The sequence below is a fragment of the Mastomys coucha genome, unplaced genomic scaffold (genome assembly GCF_008632895.1).
Source record: "Mastomys coucha isolate ucsf_1 unplaced genomic scaffold, UCSF_Mcou_1 pScaffold23, whole genome shotgun sequence".
Classification (NCBI taxonomy): Eukaryota; Metazoa; Chordata; class Mammalia; order Rodentia; family Muridae; genus Mastomys; species Mastomys coucha.
Genome location: NW_022196906.1, coordinates 21,367,809 through 21,389,044, shown reverse-complemented (window position 1 = coordinate 21,389,044; position 21,236 = coordinate 21,367,809). Strand labels below are relative to the sequence as shown.

At 49.8% G+C, this 21,236-nt stretch overlaps 1 protein-coding gene across 6 annotated transcripts in view; it reads right to left on the bottom strand.

Annotated features, from left to right (window-relative positions):
* Positions 1 to 21,236, bottom strand: part of Igsf9b (immunoglobulin superfamily member 9B) — a 53,365-nt gene that overhangs the window by 21,439 nt on the left and 10,690 nt on the right. For 5 of the 6 annotated variants that reach the window (XM_031343759.1, XM_031343761.1, XM_031343763.1 and 2 more), the window contains exons 3-15: positions 19,206 to 19,352; positions 14,075 to 14,226; positions 13,654 to 13,771; positions 12,215 to 12,356; positions 11,893 to 12,038; positions 9,306 to 9,448; positions 8,864 to 9,004; positions 8,661 to 8,777; positions 8,262 to 8,412; positions 7,322 to 7,445; positions 4,624 to 4,799; positions 2,915 to 3,141; positions 2,019 to 2,103 (exon numbers count right to left, since the gene is read on the bottom strand). In XM_031343759.1, coding sequence (XP_031199619.1) covers positions 2,019 to 2,103; positions 2,915 to 3,141; positions 4,624 to 4,799; positions 7,322 to 7,445; positions 8,262 to 8,412; positions 8,661 to 8,777; positions 8,864 to 9,004; positions 9,306 to 9,448; positions 11,893 to 12,038; positions 12,215 to 12,356; positions 13,654 to 13,771; positions 14,075 to 14,226; positions 19,206 to 19,352 — 1,869 coding nt within the window. The remainder of the gene's footprint in view (positions 1 to 2,018; positions 2,104 to 2,914; positions 3,142 to 4,623; positions 4,800 to 7,321; positions 7,446 to 8,261; positions 8,413 to 8,660; positions 8,778 to 8,863; positions 9,005 to 9,305; positions 9,449 to 11,892; positions 12,039 to 12,214; positions 12,357 to 13,653; positions 13,772 to 14,074; positions 14,227 to 19,205; positions 19,353 to 21,236) is intronic. The other variant, XM_031343760.1, reaches the window with a different exon arrangement.

Here is a 21,236-nt window from a genome sequence, read left to right as displayed (position 1 = left end):
TCACGCTTGCCAGAGTTTTCCCCGCCTCCTCTGACACTCGGTCCCTAGGAGCTTTTCCCTCGAGCAGACAAGGCTAGGGCCTGGCCTCCACTCTGAGTTCCAACGTGAGCCTTCAAAGAAGTGTAGTGAGTTTGATGCAGCAGTGTGAGACTTAAGAAAGGGACAGTCTATGAAGGCCAAGTAACTTCCTTGTAGCTTATGATATCTGCATCTTCCAGTGAGGATAATCATCAATCTTCCTCTGGAGCTGTCTTGTCTATCCCTGCAAGTGCGGAGAAGCACTTCCATGCATGTTATCAGGCACTCCCATAGTAACCCTATGAGCTAGCTATACACAGACCACTGTTCTCTAAATGAAGACACCAGAGACTGGTGCACTCTACTATTGGTACCCTAACAGAAGCAGAGTTGTTCTGATTTCCAGTCAGGAGTCTCTGCCTTCTCCTATGCCATCTATACAGTGAAGACACCTAGGAGATAAAATTCTAACTCAGGGAGGGGAACTATTAGAATAGAATCTAGGTGCATCTGTCTTCTAACTCCTTATAGGACACATGGGCCAGCAGCTTCCCACAGCAAGAACTAGTACATCTTGGTGATGCAGGCTCTAGAAGCGGGTTGGAGCTATAGAAAGGATAAGGTGGGCTCAGTTCTCCCTGCCACAGTTAGAGAAAAAGCTTCACCTGGTGACAGATCCATACGCCAGTTAGTGGCAGGAGCAGAGCCTAGACCACTGAACTGGACACACAGGGCAGTAAGACCCGTGAGCACCGCTCTTAAAGAACATCAAAGAATAAGTACCGTGATATGGCTGGCCAGAGTTCAATGCCTCATCAATAATGATAATGGATTAAAAAAAACAAATCCATATTACACTGATGGGACCCCAGTCTCCGGGGAGTTAACTCCGGGGACTGGTGATGATGACACAGCTCAGTCAGCCATACAGGACTGCCTGAGTAGGGCGTGCTTCCTTTACTCTTGGAAGTATCCACAAGGCGACTGACTGAGAACAGTTCACAGAACTGAGCGCACAAAACACTCAAGTCGTCTACTTTGGCTCTGGCTGGAATATTTTTTTTTTCTATGTTCTTCCATCTTTCTGTGTCTCTTCCCTGGAGAGAAGCCAAGACAGAAGCAGCTGAGTTTTGCTGCCTATGGGAGACAACTTGATTTTACACAAACGCCCCAGGGTACCTAACATATAAGACAAAAATCACACTCTCTTCTTCCCCATGTGCCCTCGGCTCCTCTTCTCTCCTCCCCTCTGCCCACCCTGATGCTTCTGTAACTCCAAGAGGCTCCCTATAAGACCTTTCTGGCCAAGACCCTCATAAACTGATCTCAGGGGGGTCTCGGAACATACTGCACCCAAGGAAATGGTGCCATTTCCACTCTCCCGGAAAGGGTCTCTGCTGTGTTTCAGGAACTCTGGAATGGAGAGAAGACTTGTGGAAATGGGACCAGTGCCAAGAAAAAGAAAGATAAATGGAGAAAATGCTAGGGAGTTGGCTTTATTTAGTCTGGGGAAAAAAAAAATCCAGGGAGAGGAAGGAAGGAAGGAAAACAACACCAAACAACAATTTTCCAAATAAAACCCACATAATTATAAGGAAGCCTATAACAGGCATCCAGCAAACACTTGTTGACCTGCTGTATCTCCCCTCTAATTCACAGTGCCCGCCCCATTACACAGCATAGCTAGAGCGCAAACACACACAGCATGTACCGCACCCAGCACACTCCGACAAGAGCCAATAGATTTCCTTCCTCAGCTATCTCACAGACACATCAGAAGCTCCACCAGTTCTACAGTGGAATCAAACATCATGTGTCACGGAAACACAGACCCGACGGTCTTCAGAAATGGTAGGATGCATAAGTTTTCAACTAGACTCCTGCCTGAGCTTTCAACCCAGCCTGTCCTCCCAGATTAGCTAGTTTACAAAAGGACTCTCTCATGTGGCTCTGAGGCTTGCTTTCTGGTTGTTGTTAGACAATCTTGGACCCCAAGGTACCTGTGCTGGAGACACCGGCGATGTTGCTGGGCTCGCTGATCAGATCCTGCATGACAGCCAAAACCCGGAACTCATACCAGGTATCCTACAATCCAGGGACAACACCCAGTCAGCTGAGGGGCTGAGGACCACCACTGACCCTGTACATGATGCCCACAGGGTACCGAGAGCACTGGTCCTAGGAAGTGTTTCATGGTGACTGCTCACATTGGGCGATGTTATAGTGGACATATTCCCGCCTGTATTCAAGCTATGGGCTACAAGCTGTGCACATGAGGCCACCGAGAAAGACTGAAGAGATAGATGCACAGTGACCCCTCAAATGGCATCATGAAGCAATTCCAGCTGGCCATAAAAAGCATCTGGGAGAGGGGAGGAGGATGCATCAGATCTCTTCTAGCTTTGAAACAAGCTGTTTTCTCTCTCAAGAAAAAGAGGTGTTCCTGCTTAGGAGATGTCCACCAGAAAACAAAGAGGGAATGTGTTTTCTCCCAGGACTCTGAATTATTAAAACAAGAGTCCTTCTGGCCAGACTAGGAGACAACCTTTCTAGAGCCTCTTCAGTCCACCCTGACTGGAACCCAAGAAACTGGGGCCTTGAGTCCGATGATCCCTACTGGCTTCTCCTTGCCTTACCCTAGCTAGTATCTGTACTTGAGGAAAACCATCTGGATAGCACCGGTCCCCCGTGCCATTAAGCTAGTTCTGGTCTGGGGGCCAACTCCAACCTTTGGTAGCAGACTAGGGAGAGTCTAAGACTTGCAGAGAAGGCAGGCCAGTTCGAGGCTTGACCCTATGCCCATGAGGTGAGTCTCTCAATATCAGTGCCTTTACAACTTGTCATGACAAATTCCAGAAACAGGGAAGAAGAGGCCAAAAAAATGTAAAGTCCCCACCTGTGACAGATCCTTGGCAAAAAAATCTCCGTCAGTGCCTGGGATGGCATCATCTAGCATCTCCCAGCGCTCCCCGACTCGGAACTCCATGATATAGCGGTCGATGGGGAAGCTGTGGTTGGCAGGAGGGAGCCAGGACAGGAGCACACCCTGCTGGGTCCGGTTGGCTGTGAGGCACCTTGGTGGGGTCACCAGCACCAGGGGTTCTGGAGTTGTAACAGGGAATGCTAGGAGGAAAAGGGAGATGAAAAATGATGGTCACCCAATGCAGGAAGCAGAACCTAACAAGGAAAGATTTTTTTTTTTCAGAGCAGCAAGGGTGCAGCCCTCCAGCAGCCCTCATGGTCCTAGGAAAGAGAAGGCAGGGCTGGTGACCCAGAGCTCTGTGACTCTTTTCAGACCACTGCACCATGACCAAGCACCTCCTCAGAGGGGAAGGAGAGGCAGTGACCATGAGGAGAGAGAAGAATCTAGTGAAGGACATAGGTCATGTGCCACATCACATCTCTGTCAGCATCATTCCTGATGCCCCATGAAATTATAGAGTGGAAAACATCCTATGGGCCTTAAGAGTGGATCCATTACAACATAGCATGTTATAATGCTATGTTATAGCATGCTATATATGTTACAACATGCTCCTCAAACATCTAAAGGTAACACTGGTGTGAACAAATCTGCTACTCTGCCGGTCACATAAAGTACAGCTGTGTACAGTGCAGACTATATGGCAATGGTAACACCCAACCACACTACAGGTTATGTATCCACTCCACTATACTTTTTTACAGCTGGAGTGTACTCCAGCACCAGAAAAGGTTTCTGATGAAAACAGCCCACACGCTGCTCTAGCAGCATCAGCTCCATTGATCTAAAGTTCACGGTATTTCTTGGTTACATCATTTTCTCATAGTGCCACACCGTCTACACAATGACCTCATTGCCTAATGACACACTTCTCAGGTGTGCTTTCCTCTGATAGTTTCCCCCACCGTTGAGACGCACATGACTGCATCATTTGCTCTCATCCCAAGAACTGGTGAGATCATCTCACGATACATGAGTCATACTTTCGATTCCATTTTGGGGCCCTTGAGCTCAAAATGAGGCTGAGCCCAGACTTGATGGTATACACCTTTAATCCAACACCTGGGAGGCAGAGACAGGCAGATCTTTGCGAGTTCAAGACCAGCTTTGGTCTACAAAGTGAATTCTAAGCCAGGTACGGCTGTTTGGATAGGTGAGACTCTAATCGGGGGAACTTTAAAGTTTGGGTTGGGCATTTCACATCTACTGTCCACAGAGCAGAAAGGAGGCTGAAGCCACATCCTCTAGTCCACCTGAGAAGCATCTGTTTGCCAAGGCTGTTCTTGGACCCCGGAAGACATGAAACCACAGGGAGATTATGTGGAAGCCTCCCTTTCCCCTTGTAAAGCTGGCAAACATTCATACGTTTCACTGAACCTCTCTGTTCCATCCAAGGGTGCAAAAGGAATACAGCCAAAATGCCTTGATATGGGAGCAGGCAAACCCTACAGAAGTACATGGCCAATCCTTTCTGGGAAATAAGAGAAACTACAACAGAGACTACTTTGTAAGGTGCTGGCGCTCGCTAAGCCCTAATGTTAGTTCCATCACTACTTCCGGCTCTGTCTAGCTAAGATCTGCTAAGAAATAGCCCCCCGATAGACAGCAGCACAGGGCCTCACCTAAAGTGTTCACAGTGACCACCTCACTGAAGGCGCTGGTTCCCAGCCTGTTCTGGGCCAGGACACTGAACTGGTATGCAGTCTCAGGCTCCAGGCTGTCTACCAGCAACCAGCTGGGGCCCGGTGGCACTGACAAGGACAGCCAGTCGTGGGGCCCAAACTGTGCCCGCTTCATCCTGACCAAAAGAGAGAGAGAGAGAGAGGATGGGGGAGAAGGGGTGGGGTGGGTCACACTGGAGAGAGCAGCACGCATGCAAGGTCATCAAGGAAACGGCAGTGAAAGTACAGCATCCCCAGGTTCAGGGCCAGGAAGAGGGAGAGCCAAGGTGGGCTTACCTGCCCGGCTCTGCCTATGCCAACCTTCATGGCACTAGGGCACACCCCATTGTGGTACCTCCCAGTGAAAAGGGTCCTCAGGTGTAAATCATGCTGAAGACACTGGTCAGTTACCATTTGCATTGTGAGAATCCCACTCCAAGTTCTACTGTATAAATGGGCTCTGTCTTGCTAGAACAGGAACACTGGAAATGAGGTTGGGAGTTGGACAGCGTCATGACTAGAAAGGGAACCCACATGACCTTGGCTGTCTGTCCTAGCAGGGAGAGGCAAAGGTAGGGCCCAGAGTATCACAGGATGTTCCACTCAATCCAGTCCAGCTTGGGTCATCTGAGGCTATCCAAAGCACTTAACAAAAGTGACCAGGAGTTTTCCCCATGGCAGGACCAGGGATCCTACTGCCTTAAAGGCTAGAAGTCACAAACAAAGGGAAAGTTATAGTGATGGAAAGTAAAGAATCTAGGGGGTGAGGTTTTCCACTCTAAAGTCACCCTCTTCTTCAACTTCCAGTAGGCAAGGAAGCCACCTGCTACAGGTGCAGTTCCAGATGAGACCACAGGGGGGAGACATTGTCCAACTGGACCACTCTATTTGTCCCTGAACTGTACTCAACTGATATCCACAGGTTCCCCTCTAGGATTTAAGACTCACTACCACTACCAGGTATGCCCAATATGTGAGCTGAGGCAAAAGAAAGTGAAGAAGAGGAGGAAAAGGAAGAATAGAAGGAGAAGAAGAGGAGGAAGAAGAGGAGGAGGAAGAAGAGGAGGAGGAAGAAGAGGAAGAAGAGGAGGAGGAGAAGAAATAGAAGAAAAATGGGAGGAAGAAGAGGAGGAAGAGAAGAAATAGAAGAATGGGAAAAGGAAGAGGAGGAAGAAGAAAAGGAGGAAGAGGAGGAGGAAGAGGAGGAGGAAGAGGAAGAAAAGAAGAAGAAGAAGAAGAAGAAGAAGAAGAAGAAGAAGAAGAAGAAGAGAAGGAGGAGGAAGAGGAGGAAGAGGAGGAAAGAGAGGAAGAGGAGAAGGAAGAGGAGAAGGAAGAAGAAGAAGAAGAAGAAGAAGAAGAAGAAGAAGAAGAAGAAGAAGAAGAGGAGGAGGAGGAGGAAGAGGAGGAGGAAGAAGAGGAGGAAGAGGAGGAAGAGGAGGAAAGAGAGGAAGAGGAGAAGGAAGAGGAGGAGGAAGAAGAAGAAGTAGCAGCAAGAACCAAATGTCTGTAGAAGTACAATGAGCTAGGGCCATTCAGAAAGAAGGGAAGGCCTCTTTTAGCATGGCATCTGCCCTTCCCTCCCAACGCAAGTGAGGAGTGTGAGACAAGCGATGCAGATGAGTGGCAGGCAGTGTAGGGCAACAGCAGAGGTCACTTCCTGACCCATGTGTCATACAACATCCCTCAGGCAGTGGGCATGAGTGGACCCTTCCCCCACTCAGAGGAACACAGGCAAGGCTTGGGAGATTGTTATGACTATATCTCCCACTATCGAGGTACACTTCACCCATAGAGAACTCAACACCCAGGAGAGGCATTCAATCTGAGAACAGCTAGGGAAATGGAAGCCCCCATCAACCCGATGTTGCTGAAGGCTCTCTCTAAGGTCTAGAGACTGCTTGTTCCTCCTCCCCAGACTCAGAGAGAACCAGGAGAAGGAAATAAATGTGTATCTTCCTCACTTAAGGATGATGTCTGTGGATCTCGAGGTTGCAGTTCACAGCTCAAGTCAGGAAGAAACATAGGAATGAAAGTCTCGGCTGGTGGGCAGCCAGGGAGTGCCCTCGGCTTCTCTTCCTACCATTCTATGCCTTGGGTCCTCATCCTGTCCCTTACATTTGTGAGATCTACCTACCGTGAGGTTTGGTAAGTATCTTACATTATTGATCTTGTAAAAAGCAGACATGAAAACCACATGCACGAGATACTAGAGAGAAAATCCAGATGGGGAGGCAAGGGCTGGAGTGGGAGCACTTGGTCCCTGGGACCTCTGGGCAAGGAACAAAATTAAAAGCTAGACCCTGCACATTGAATGCTATTCATTATACTCTGAAGATTAGGAACCTAGAAAAAGAATGCGGTGAGACACTGAGAGAAGCCAGAGGAAGAGAGGAAGGGGGACAATTTCAGTACAAATCAGCATGCTAACTCCAGGGTGGTAACACACGGATGCCTTGACTCCCTTATAGGCATACCAAACATCCTTAAGAAGTCAATCTCTGCCTGGCCCACTTTGCCACCTGGAGAGCTGGCAAGTACAGATCCTAGGCTCCTTGGACCCACCACCCACCCTAGGATGGCCAAGGGTGGGGGAGACGGAATGCCCTGCATGGGGCAAGGGAGGGAGAAGCCGAGAGCAAAGCGTGCGGGGCTGACTCACAGAGGTCCGTACCAAACTGAGAATGTCTGCTCGTAGCCTCCATCATAGCCTGGCTCCCAGGACACGTTGGCAGTTGTCATGGAAACATGGACCCGGACACTGCCTGGGGCATGGGGACTGGTGCCTGGAGAATAAGGAAGACAGCTCAGGCCAAACTGAGCGGACCCTGTTTGCTAGGTCCCCATCATCTCCTTGCGGGAGATCCAGGAGAGGACAAAGCTTAGGGTCACAAGATGCATCCCAGGAGGTGGCAGCAGAGAGGGCAGAGTCCCAGGCCTAAGCCGGTCCTGATGGGCTCACCCACTGCATAGGCTAGTGTTGCCGGCAGGAACACAGGCCAGGGGAAAACCAGAACCCTCGGCATCCTGACTCCCATGCATCACTGAGCTAAGAAACATTCCCCTGTGAAGTCCTGGGACAGCCATGTTCCACACAGCAGACAGCAGTAGGCTTAGGTATGAGGCCAGCCCCTCCTGGGTATAAAGGATATGCCTGGGCAGAATAGCCAGGAGCTCCCCTCATAGATTGTGAGTGACAAGGCGCAGACCACTTTATTCACAGCCGAAACTGGCAGTAAAATACTCAGTGTTGGCCTTGTGTACAACTGTGGCTGACAAGCCCCAAAGGGACAGGCTACAAGAAGGCAGGCTGGCAAGTCCAGAGTACTGAACAAGGAGACTCTTCACTTCCTCAAGCCCCAGGCTATGGACAACCTGCCTGACCCTCAGGCAGCTCAGTGCCTGGCTAAGGTGCCACACAGTCATTCTACTCCTTCCAGTTCCCACATGTCTGACTTCCCCAAGAGAGGACAAGCATGGACCCTGCCCCCACCCCCCGCCAGAGCCTTCGGAGGTCAAGGGTTTCAAGTTGTCATCCCTGGTCTGACTTAGGAAAGACACCTGCAGAGGAAGTCACCCAGTGGGCTGACTCAACCACGTACCGATGACAGTGAGGTGGGTGCTGGCAGTGATGCTTGTGACCACATTGGTGGCAACACATTCCCACTCCCCGTGGTCCTCCTTACTCAGGGCACGAAACTGGAGACTCCCACTGGGCAGTGCGTTGTGCTTGCTTCTGCTGGGCTTCCCTACCTTAGCCAAACAAGGAGCGGGGAAGAGGATGGGAGCAGGGATTCAGTTTAAGGAACAAGTGCTCACACTCTGGAGCCTAAGGAGGATGAAGACGTTGGGACAACATCTGAGTCCATTGCCAACACCCGCCACTATCCACTAATGTTGCCTCCCCTCCTAACATCTGGCCTGTCCACATTGGTCCAAGTAGAACCACCAATGGCTCTTCCTGCCTCCCCCACAGTGCAAGAGCTTCAAAGCCCAGGTACCTTCCTCCAGGTGATGACAGGGAAGGGGTCCCCTGCAGCTGCACAGGGGATGAGCAGCTCCCGACCAGCCTCCTGCCTGTACTCCCAGCCGGGTAGCACCGTGAAATATGGGGGGTCCTAATGGAAGCACAGAGACAGGTATAAAAGGTTGGCCACAGGAACCCTGCCCACCATAGGGGCCATGCACGGCGGTGGGGACTCACCTTCAGGACAAGCCGTGCAGGGGCAGACTGGCCCATGGTCCCCAAGGTGTTGTAAGGCACACAGGTGTAAGTGCCAAGAGCCTCCTCTGTGGCCTCCTCAATGCGAATAGAGCCATCCTCCATCAAGGTCCAACCCAAGTTCTGCCAGACATAGATGAAAGAGGAGGGAGCTGTGGTCAGGACACAGGCACTGCATCCCAGCCACTTCCAGGCTGGGTTTGAGCTGGGCTAGACCAAGCATAGGACAGAATAGCAGCTCAGCGGGTGCTGGCATCCCCTGTGGGCATGGAGCACAGCCAAACTCCTGCCAGATCGTGGCTCTTTGTTTGCCCAGGCTTTTTAAGAGGAGGACGGCTGGCAGAGAACCAGAGCCCAGAGGCAGCATCTTTACTGTCAGAAGGATGCTCTTCATTCAGAATCCCATCATGCACCTCACTCATACCTTCTCTACCTGCAGGGGCCGGCCATCCTTATTCCACTTCACCACAGTAGCAGGTGGCTCTGCATCCACAGGACAGCGGATATAGCCATGGATTCCCACGGGCACATAAATTACAGGGGGCATGTTGAGGACACGGGCTGGGTCTGTAAAAGGGACAGTGTGGGAAAACATGAGAAGCCAGGCAAACAATCAAGGCAGAAGATGAGCCGGTGCACAAACCCATTCCTTTGCAAAGGAACCTTTACACCTACTAGTTGAGATTCTCAATGTTCAACACAGTGCTGGGGAGCCATGGTAAATAAGACCAACAATCCTAGTAGCACCATGCACAGCAGGATCCGGTGAGCTATGCCCTTTTTTCATCTGTCCAATTTGCTATGCTCTTAAGAACCTTAGGATGTTGAAGAAAGCTTGGAGACATTCAGAGGCATATTTTTAAAAACTGCCCTGGTCTTCAGAATATGGAAACGGCTCTCACTGCAGACTTTACCCCAGCCCTGCCAAGCCAACAATGACCATGCATTTCTCCAACTACTTTGTATCTTAAACCAAAAAAAGCAATGTCAGTTCTATGTACAATGATGTTCCAAGCATAATGGTAGTTATTTCTTTTGTTTTTTTTTTTTCTTGTCCTGGGTGTCTGGCCTCCCTTGGCCTCAGTATTCCACCCATCTCTGCGGTTAAACTTAAAATCTATCATGGCCCCAGAACAGATGGAAGAGGCCCTGTAGCCCTGTGCAGCAAGTTAAGTCATCTCTCCTCATTTCTCCCCAGGAGTCCTAGGGCTACAAAGGAGAAAGATCCAGAGCTAGGAAGGCTGCAATGAATGAGCTGGTTGGTACCTTTCAAGTATCCTGAGCTCTTCAGAGAGCAGCCTTTACATAAACACCAGGCCGAGTTATATATTTAGATGTGGCTTCCTACCTTTGTATGATAGTCTCTCTCTCTCTCTCTCTCCTTTATTTTTTTTTAATTCCTCCAAGGTTTTCAAAGGGTTTATGAATGGGAAATACTCTGAAAACTGCTCTTTAGCAGAAATAAAAATCCTTGTCTCACCCACCTATAAGTCTCAACTCCCTGGATTCTCTTTGAAGGGAGGAAGGGAGGGGTGTAAAAGGGACAAGTGGCAGTGGGTGCTGGTGCTGAGGAGAGCCAGAGAAGCCTCAACACCTCTGCAAGAGACCAGTTCCCACAGCTCCAAGGAGGAAGCCTTCATCTCAGTTGGTCTGCCCTCCTTCTGAGGGCTGATCCGTTGGCTTGATCACTCCTGCATCGTTACCACCTTCCAGCTCATATGGCACTGGGTGCATGCAGCCCAAATGCAGAGGCACACCTGCAAGGTGACGCTGGCCCTCCCTGTAGCCCTTCCACTCCAGAGCCACCCACATGAGCATGTCCAGACTCCTGCTTTTCCGATGACAGGTCCAGGTGGATACACCCAATATGCTGGGCTTCCCAGCTCATAAAAGTCAGAAGCTTGCACCACAGCGTGCTACAAATCCTTGTGCGTTGTCAGGAGTGCAAGAGAACTGAGGCCTTTGCTTCCGCCAGCAAAGTCAAACCACAGAAATGAGAAAGCATGTGGCACGAGGAGGGAGGTGGGACACAGCAAGCTCAACTCAGCTTCACCACGGGAGCCTTCCCTGTACACAGCAGACCCTTGCAGACACTCAGACCTGTACAGCCATCGGGGAGCACTCCCACACCCACCAACTTTTCTTCTACTTGTCCTCAGCTTAGAGCCTGGCTTAGATCCCCATGCTACACTGTTCACCCCTGCCACTCTATGTCCTCGGGTGTATGTCATTCTCCCACACCAACGTTCTAATAGTGGAGGTCTGTCACCTACAGTAACAACCTGCAGTCTTCGTTGCCTGAGTGACAGGGCCATCCATAAATCAAAAAGAAGACATTAATCTTCATTACCCATCTTCCCATCTGACTCTGTCACAATGTCCAGCTTGACACAATGTGGGTGGGAAAGCCACCAACAGTCCCAAGTATTAATACTAGGTATATTCTCGGGCTCACACAGAAGCCCTGGATGGCTCATTCATTTGAGTCTCTCAGCCCCATAGAAGAGAAACTAGGTAGCCAGAAGGAGCCAAGTATGGAAGCAGAACAAGTCACCCGGAAAGATCCTGTTCCATTCAGTGCACAACGTTAACATGTGCAAAGGTAGAGTACAATGGGGAGAGAAACTAACCCTGCCCCCTCAGACGCCCAGGAAAAAGTGCCCAGCAGCGACTAGTTCAAGGTCCAGGTATAAACCAGTACTCAATAAAACAAGGACCACCACTCTGAATGGTAGATGTTCACAGCTAAGGTTTCTTTATCCTTGAACCTGATCTAAGCCTGAATCAATGAAGTGGCTAACACCCAGTGATGACCAGTCCACAGAAGGCCTCTGCCCATTACAGTTAACTCTGTTGGCCAGGCTGATCCTGGCCTCCTCTGGAGCCATCCCATTCCTCCCTCAAGCGTTCCTCTAGACCTCAGAAACAGGTTGGGTCTTCAGCCTCAAATCTAGCTCCAACAGCTTGCACCTACTACACTGCCCAGAATCCCTTCCCTCACCCCTACTCACACTGCACAGTCAGGTATGCTGAGGCAGAGGGGGAGCGCCCCAGGCTGTTGCTAGGGACACAGGTATACTTCCCAGCATCCTCTGGCTTCACTCGGAAGATGATCAGTGTCCCATCAATCAGGATCCGCACCCTTAGCTTCAGGTCACTGCAAAACAGTGACAAGCAGACAAGGAGAAGGGGAATGTTGGCAGAAATACAAGCAAGGCAACAATGAGTCCCTTCACCTCCCCTAGAGGGTTCTCAGGCACTGCCAGGGCCCCTCTCTCAAGGCAGGGGCCTGTGGGGACCCATGTGAGAGGGTTGGCGCAGGGTGCTACTCACTTCTGGAAGTAGACGTTCTCATCCTGCCAGTACCAGGTGTAGGTGAGGTTGCCGGGATACGCCTCTGCCCTGCAGGTAAGCAGGGCATCCTGGGAGATGTTGACGGTGATGTTCTCAGGAGGGGAAACAATGAAGGGAGGCCCTGGGGAGAACAGGAATAAACATCACCTCTCCTGATTGGGAGGGCTACCATGCCAGGCCTCCCAGGAAGCTCTGGGATGCTCAAAATGGGGTGTCCAGGCAGCAGAGCCCAGGTAGTCATTACAGAGATGCTTCCAGCTGCTGTGAAGCTCAGGCACCCTTCTGTACCACATCTGTAACTGCTCCATGATCTCCAGCCATCTATAACCTCCATACACCTTGACTGCCCAACACTCTCCAACAGAGTTCAGGCCAAAAGGTACAAGGGCTGATCTTGTCTCTGAAGTAGACAGAACCTTGTACTGTTCCCCAGTCAGAAGTTCAGAAGGCCACTCAGGAGCAGAGTTTGAGGAACGAAGAGGCAAAATCCAGCAAGCTTTGAGACTAGTAGGCCAGCCCTCAGCACAGCTGGGCTGTGGCCCTCCCTCGGAGGTATGCTGCCACCCACTGTCTGCCTCAGCTCCTGCTCAGCACTGAGAGGCCACTGGACAGAGTGTCACCATAGTTGCTCTGACAACTAGACACAACTGCCCTTAACTCCCAATATCACTCCAGAATGCAGAGGGTGAGGAGGCAGAGACCCCCTCCTGGCACCTTGCCCATCCTGGGCAGTAGAATGCTCAGCCCTTTTTAGGGCACTCTGGCACCAGAGAGAACAGGCCAACATCTCACAGCTGACAACAGAAGCCAGTTCTACTCAATGTCCCTGATATTGTTTAAATGTCAGGTGCTTGGGGGCTGGAGACATGGCTTCATGGTTAAGATCACTGACAGCCCTTCCAGAGGACCTGGGTTCAATTGCCAGAATCCACGTGACAGCTCACACGTGTCTGGAACTCTAGTTTTGAAACTTCTGACACCCTCACACAGATAGACACACATGCAGGCAAAACACCAATGAACATAAAAATAAATTTTATAAGAACATGAAAAACAAAGTCAGATGCTTGGATTATAGGCCTATGTTTACAAATAGATGTCATCACTGATGGACAGATGACCCAAGGGTGTTTCCTCTCTGAGGAAAGTAGAGACACAGTAGAAATGCTCCCTCAACAGGAAATCAAAATTGGCTTGGTGTGGTCCCTGTCTCCCTGCAATACCATGAGATAGCCTTTTCCCAGCTGACCAAGGTGAGAGACATGGTAAGTGATACATGTGAGACAGCCCCCACCCAGCTCCTCTATCACCCCCAATTGGGCAGGCTGTGCCATGAGAAAAACGTTCTCCATGATTCAAAAGGCCTGGAAGCCTCCTGAAGAGTTCCAGGGATAAAGAGACTGAAAAAGTCCCCCTACCTTGAACAAGCAGATGGGTTGTGTGCACAGCCTCACCCTGGATGCTATATGCTCGACAGGTATAGGCGCCTCTGTCCTCCCGACTGACTGACGTCACCGTTAGGCTACCGTCACTCACCTGGGGGCACAGAAAGAACTCAATATCAACCTGTGGGCCTCACCAGGACGCCTCTTAAACGAGAAGATGAGCCCTGAGAAGCTGGAAATGGCCTTGGGGACTCGTCATGTACAAGGACAGGGAGGACGAGGGCCTCCCTACGATAGGCAGCGGAATGTCTGTAGTCAAGTCAGGCCATGAGGTTGCCTGCCTCCACCCTCGGCCGTGTACACACATCATCAGTGGCCAGCTGCATTCCATGAGAGATGGGCAGGGAGAGAGGATGAGGAAGAGTGACTGGCACCCAGGTGAGAGCTGACTCACCTGATACTTTGCACTAGCACCGAGGAGGGTCCCTTCCTTGAGCCAGGTGACGATGGGCTTAGGGTTCCCAAAAGCAGTACAAGTCATGGTAATGCTTCCACCTTCCTTGGCCTCGATGTACTGGGGGGGTGTTTCTGTAAAGGTGGGAGGGGCTGCAAAGGACAGCAGGAAAATGAGAGATGGACTCCATCTACCTGTGCAGAACTCTGCCACATTCAGGGACAAAGGATCAAGAACAAGAGTGCAGAAACTTCTACCCGGTATATCCCAGAGATGGGGAGACCTAGAACCTACTGATTATCCACTCCCAGGCACTGAAATTCGAATAATAGCCCATCCTGTTTGGACTATCGGCTTTTTAACAGAATCAGCATCCTGTGCCCGAGCTGCCTGCATAGGCAATCTGGTCAACTTTGGACCTTCTCTCAGTCTGGCTAGCTCTGAATTCTACACTCATCTGGCTGAACTTAGCTCCTACCCAGTGAAGCTTCCCACTATTGGGAAGCTGCCACGCTCAGTGCTAAGAACAAGACATAAACAAGACTGAAGAATTTACCACCTCCCTTCAGGATTATCACACAGCACAGAGCCTCCCACGTTCTGTATCCCAGTTTCACCAAACCCATTCATTTGCAGATTTCCTGACAGTCTCATCAAGGCCTAATACAGGTCCCAAGCTAAGGATGCACTGTCTTACTTTTACCACATTCTACTGACAGGGCAGAAAAAAAAAAAATCTCCCACCTGCCTGCCTCCTCTTGGGCTCCTATGGATAAAGGGGTGAGAAGTGAATTCTACAGGCTTCTACCTTCTTAATTCTCCCCTGATTCCGTGAGAGGATATCCTCTCCCAAGCACTGAAGGTGTGATTAACATTCTATCCTGTTTGGATAATCGGATTTTAAGAAACTCCTTGCCTTTTCTGAGCTGCTCGTAGAGACTGGTCAACTTTAACCTCTGGGACTATTAGTTCCATGGTCTTCCAAAATGGCTACTCTGAATATCAATCCCAAAGCCAAGAATCCCAGGATAGCCTATTCAGAGTTGTGCCCAAGGGCCCATGTTCAAGTACTAGCTTGGCATATAATCTCAGGCAGGTTCCTCAGACTCCCTGGCCTTTATCTAAATCCTCTGTCCTATAGAACTGATGTAGGTAGTAAATGTGATGAGGCTTATGAAAAATCTTGTGAAAAATGCAGACTAATGCTCACAGCAAACTCTGATTTTCTGCCATCAATACTGTTATTGTCATCCCTGGGAGCTTTGGTCTGAAGACTAAGGAAAAGTCTCAGAAAGGCTCCTTTCCCCTCCATGTAGCCATGCTGCCAGGGGGTCATGTCAGCGGGTACTAGGACTGGGTTGCGCCTGCGCCAACACGATCTCCCAGCCGCTTGCTCCTGCTGCCTCTAACAACACTGCCCTTCTGCATCTCCCTGCAGCGAGAGCTCCCAACCTCAACAGCATCCATTTGCAGAGCTCTCACTCGGCCTGGAGCTCTACATCCAGATCCTATTTCTGTGCTTCATGTGAGCAGGTGGCTTTCCCTAGTACCACTGAATACTCAAGTGTCCTGGAGTTTCCGGATGAGGAGTGTTCAACAAACATTTCTTGAATGGAAGAATGAGTGAAAATAAACAAATGAATGAAGGCCTAGAACATACACATCTATAGTCCGATACAAATGCAAGTACACACACCCTCTTAGAGGCAAGATCACGTAGGGCCACCTTGGTCTCTAATCTCCAACGCCCATAGCTGGCGTGGGTATTCAAGGACATTTGGAACTACAGGATAAATAAAGTAGACTTTTTCACATAAAGCACACATCCTCAAAAAAGCCAGTGATCAGAAAGACACTAAGCACAATGATGACAAGCCCTCCCAAATCTCTATAGAAGTGTCCTGGCACTCCAGCCTCCAGACACTGAGAATACACACTCATGCCAGAGCCCTCATTCACCCACCCTGCCCCCGAAAAGTCAGTTAACTCAACCGCAGCCTCTATTACCTCGGTGTCAAGCTTAAAAGAAAAGATAATAAATTAAATTATGTCCTGAAGTGACAAATTAATTACTAATTACATAATTACTTTATTATTTAGGTGCTAATCAGGAACGTACTTTGAACAATTTCAAGTTTTCAGGAAAATAATGGTTTGACTCTCAATTATTTACTGAATTAGGTGTTAGCTTGCCAGCTGCATTTCTAGGCTTAATTCCTCTTGCAAGCGCCCTATAATTAATAGCGCAGGTTAGAAATAAGCTGGCCTCTCCTCCAAGCCATACACCAGACCTAAAGCGAGACTTGGCTTGGACTTTGGAGGTATTTTACGTGTGAACAGAGGAATAATTGGGATTGTTTCCACCCAACCAGTCTTCAAAGAAAACACAGGTGGAGAATGAGATAATTTGTTGTAACTCTTATTTCTGTACTGGCCTTTCTATTTCCAGAGGTACCCCTGTCACAAAACGCCCGACGCTATAAATTCTGCTCTGACTGACAAAAGGCTAGAACCTGCCCCTTTCTGTCCAGAATGGAAATATTTGCATAGGAAGAAATTACGGAAGAGCGGAGATGGAGGGCTGGGTGAGAGGGAGCTCTCATGCAGGATTCTAGCCTGCATCTTCCATGTCTGATGGGTAGTGGCAACCTGCTCTCAGCTAAGGCCTCATTCTCAAGCACGGAGTAGGTGGTTGTTCAGCCTCAGTGCTCTGCCCAGCCCTTGCAAGTCCACAGCCTACCTGTACCCCCTAACTGAAGTGCTCTCCTCCTTTGGGCTCCCAGATTTGCAGGTTCCTCTAGTGAAGGACCCTTGCCACCTCACTCCCTGCTCTTGCCTAAGTTAGCCCCCACCCCACAGAACAGGATTCTAGACGGAGGCCATGACCTCAGAGACGCTTTTCTCCCTTGGTGCTCACAAAGACACAAGGCAATCACTTCTTGACATGATTGGGAGAGGTAAACACCAAGAGTGGGTCATGGCCCCTGCCTGACACCCAGAGCCTTCCACGGAGAGGACATTGGGAAATATGTCTTGCGAGGATAACTTTGGTTAGATTCATGAGGACTTTTAAAGGACAAAAGTCCTTGGTGCCTTCTCGCTAACTATCCCTGCCACCCACATTTTGATCTGCTCGCCCCTTTTCGCCCTGCTGTGAAAAAGGTGGCTGCTGCCTTGCCCATAACTACCCTCAGATAATCAGTGCTCAAGACACAGTCTCACACAGCATCCATGGAACCTTGCAACACCCTACAAACAGACTCTTTCTGAAGAAAGTGAAACTCAGAGAGTTTCGACTTAACTGTCCCCCGTGACTTAATATGCAAGAAATAAGCCACATCTTTGGCAGATCTTAGTGCACATCTAGTCCACTGTGAGAAATTAAAAATGCCTAAGGAATCAACTAATGTAAACAAAGACAATGGCTACCAGAACCTCAGCCCCCAACCTCCCTGAACATGATTCTTGGCTGTGTAGCTGGTGTCTGGGTTTCCCGGAATAGATACTATCATTCAGGATGATGTGAGAGATAGGCCACACCTCAAGGCGGTTTCAGGCAATAAGAAAAGGCACAGAGGGAGAAGGGGGGGTGAGGAGGAGATGCAGGATGTCCTAGCTTGGTGCTCGATCATGAACGCCCTGGGCAGCAAACCTCCCTTCTGAGTTATGATTTGCTTGGGTTCCTGGTGACAGAAATTTTCCCTGAGCACACAACAACTGGCTCATGGTCTCTCAAAAGCTGGCTGCTGCTAGAGAAAATCCACACAAGATTTAAGGTCTGCCTTCAACAGTAGAACCAACAAGCACATAGTGGCTGCCTCACCTCTGATCTTGGGCCAACACTGCACTATAGGCCAACACTCTGATAAAATAATCTTTCCTGGGGCTAAGAATATAACTCTGAGATGTACGTGATCGTCACAGGACCGTGGATTTGATTTCCCAGCTCTGGAAAAATAGATATTTATTTTTTAAGAAAAAACTATGGGCTGGAGAGTTGGCTCAGAGGTTAAGAGCTTTTCCAGAGGTCCTGAATTCAGTTCCCCACAACCACATGGTAGCACATGACCACTTATAATGAGATCTGGTGCCCTCTTCTGATCTGCATCATGCATACATGCAGGCATAACAACACTGTATACATAATAAATAAATAAATCTATAAAAGAAAAAAACTAAAATACACTGTTCGCCCCAGACTCTGGACAGGCTCCCAGACCCAGAGAGAGTATGAGTCTCACCCAACCCCATTAGAAAGAGGAGACAGAACCATTCTTCAGGGTAAAACCATCTTGAGAGAAATTTCTCATCTAGGAGCAGTGATTCTTCTTTCCTGGCTACAGCATCTATAACCCCAGACTTACACTGGATGCTGCACATCTCGGCGTGTATGCTATTAAAGCCTCACCCTCTGTGAAGATCCTCAGACCACTGCCACTGCGGACCCAGGACACCCTAGCCTAGACCAAGCCTAGGGCCCAGCAAGCTGACCCAGGCCTCCCTGCTCTAGTCAGACACTTGAAAAAGTATCTGTGCATAGCACAATCCATTTAACATGAGCTATAAATAACTGACAGCCATTAAAACAGTTCCTCTTCCCAGGATTCTCACATTTTATTAGCTGGTAAACCCTGTTCAAGCAGGAAATGGGTCTGAGTTTACTCAACAGTATTTACCTAGCAGCTGGTGTAGGGCTAAGAAGTTAACAGACCCTTGGTACTTATTACCCAAATAAATGCACTCAACGAGAAACCCAAGTGAGCAACCTAGAAAGATTCATGCTGATATTCAAGGAACTCCATCTGAGAAGAGGCACATCCTGGGCTAGCAGAGTCATCCAAAGGTAGAAAATGACACCACACTGACCCACGCAAACCTCCTGGTTCCCAGAAGCAGATTCGAGCTTTCCCCCAAGGAACTCTGAGGGGACCCTGCCCACGGGGAACCTGCTGCTTCCACACACTCTACCGACCCCTAAATTCCAGGAATATATCAAAGGAGTGTAAAGGAGACAATTAACCAAGATCTTATGGGACCAGGACTTATGGGGCTGCTCTCAGTAGAGGGGCTGCCTCCAGAGTAGGCCACAGAGGTCATCTTATTTGGCCATTCCCAAGAAAGATTTCCGTACCGTTAATGGTGAGATGGACCCAGCTGCCGTTGTGGAATGTGTCATACTGCTGGTCCAGCATGAGTACTTTGCACTCGTACCAACCCTGGTCCTCAGAGCGCACCTGCTCCAGCCGCAGAGATGCTTTATCATGAAGACTGGCCCGACCTGCGGAGAACACAGCAGACAAAGCCCAGTGAGCCATCAGGCCAAGCCATCAGAGCAAATCTATCAGCTCCCTTACTCCCCCAGCCAAAGACAAAGGGGACCCATCAGAACCTTCAGAACACTTCCCGGGGCTGTGTAACCGGACGCGGTCAGCACCCATTATAGTATAGACAAAAAGCAAAGACACACTTCCTTGGTCATGGAGTCACAACCCTGCCCCGCCACAAGTGGCCGCACACCAGCCTACAAGGGCAGCTTGCTGTGTGTGGCACTGACAATAGCCTCTGCTCCTTCAAAAACACCCCCCCTTTTTTTTTGGAGATCTGGGCCAAAAGAAAGGCATGATGGGTGCAAAGAGAAGAGAAAGATGTAGAAAAGGATCGATGGGGAGAGCCCAGCAGGACCCAGAATACCCTTGTCTCAACTGGATGCCAAGGACTTACCCAACTTCCTTGTCTAGCTTCCCTGAATAGGCAGAGTTACAACAGGCGAGGGCCATAGGCCTGGTTCATCCCACTCCTGCTATTAGTACCAAGATGATGTATCCCCCCAAGGACCAGCCTAGAAGGGTCAGGAAAGGCAAGGTTGGTGGTTCTTCCTTACCCTTTAGCTACCTCTGTGACATGACATGTAGGGCATAGCAGAGTCTTGCCCACGCTGCAGTGGACAAAGCAATCCAGAGACCCCTCTTGCCTCACCTTCCAGTCTAGCCCACATTCATCCAAACCTAACCACTTCTTCCTCTGTTTGCCTCTCTGCCTCAGACTCAAGGCTTCCTTGTAGGAACTCTGATGCCAGTCGGCCTAAAAAGACTATCAAAGTTAATCTCGGCCAGAGAGAGGGTGGGGGACATAGACTCAGAAGAAAGCCAAACTGGAAAGGGCCTGGTATGGTAATACAGGTCCTGTAATCCCTCCTACTCATGAGGCTAAGGCAGGAGGACTGTTGGTAAAAAGCTGGAGGGGGCAATTTAGGGATACCCCGAGTCCTAGGGACTGGGGTGGAACTCAAAGGTACAGCAATGGCGTGGAAAGTGCAAAGCTTTGAGTTCCATCTTCAGTACCAAAGGAAGAGAGCAAGGGAGAGGAGAAGGGAGGGGGAGAAGGAGGCAAGAGGGAGGAGGGAGGAGGGAGGGAAGAAAAGAAAAAAGAATGCATGCATTCTCAGAGAAGGTAATTCAGACTTCAGAAGCCATAGGAAAAAGAAAGGTAAAAAGCAGGGCCCTGCCTGTCTCCTGACTTCCTTTCAGGTCCAGCACACATTCACACTCAGAGACACACACATGCACACACCCCTCGCCCTCTTCACTGGCAGGCTGGCGGGGCAGCAGCAGTGAGTCACAGGGAGACCACGCTGGCAGAATAATTACAGAGCAAGACATAAACGGGGCCAGGGAAGAGGGGGTGGGGAGTGGCAGAGGAGGTGAGATCGGATGTCTGCCAGGACCACAGACAGCAAGAAGGAAAGATGTATACCAAGTCTGCATAGGACACCCCAACTTCAGAGCCAGGAGGGTGGGGGCATACGGGCAGCTGATCCTGCAACCCAAGCTGTACCACACCTAGAGAAAGGAGGAGGTGTGTGACTCCCTTTCCTCCAAGGGGGTCCTCTTCCTAGCTTGCCCTGGAGCCCTGGCCCTCAGCACATCCGCAGGATGAAGACACAGGCTTCGTGTCTGCCTCTTTGACTTCCTCTCCTACTTATGGTGAAAACCCACTAGAGGGCCAAGAGAGAAGGGAAAAGGCAAAGACCATGAAGAACAGAGATAATAGTCCCAGTCAAGAGAAAGATCAGAAGTGACAGAGAAAAATGAAGAGTAGCTGGGACTCGGTGGATGCCGCTGAGCCCTGAAAGGGAGGTGTAAAACCTGGGGGGGGGGGGGGG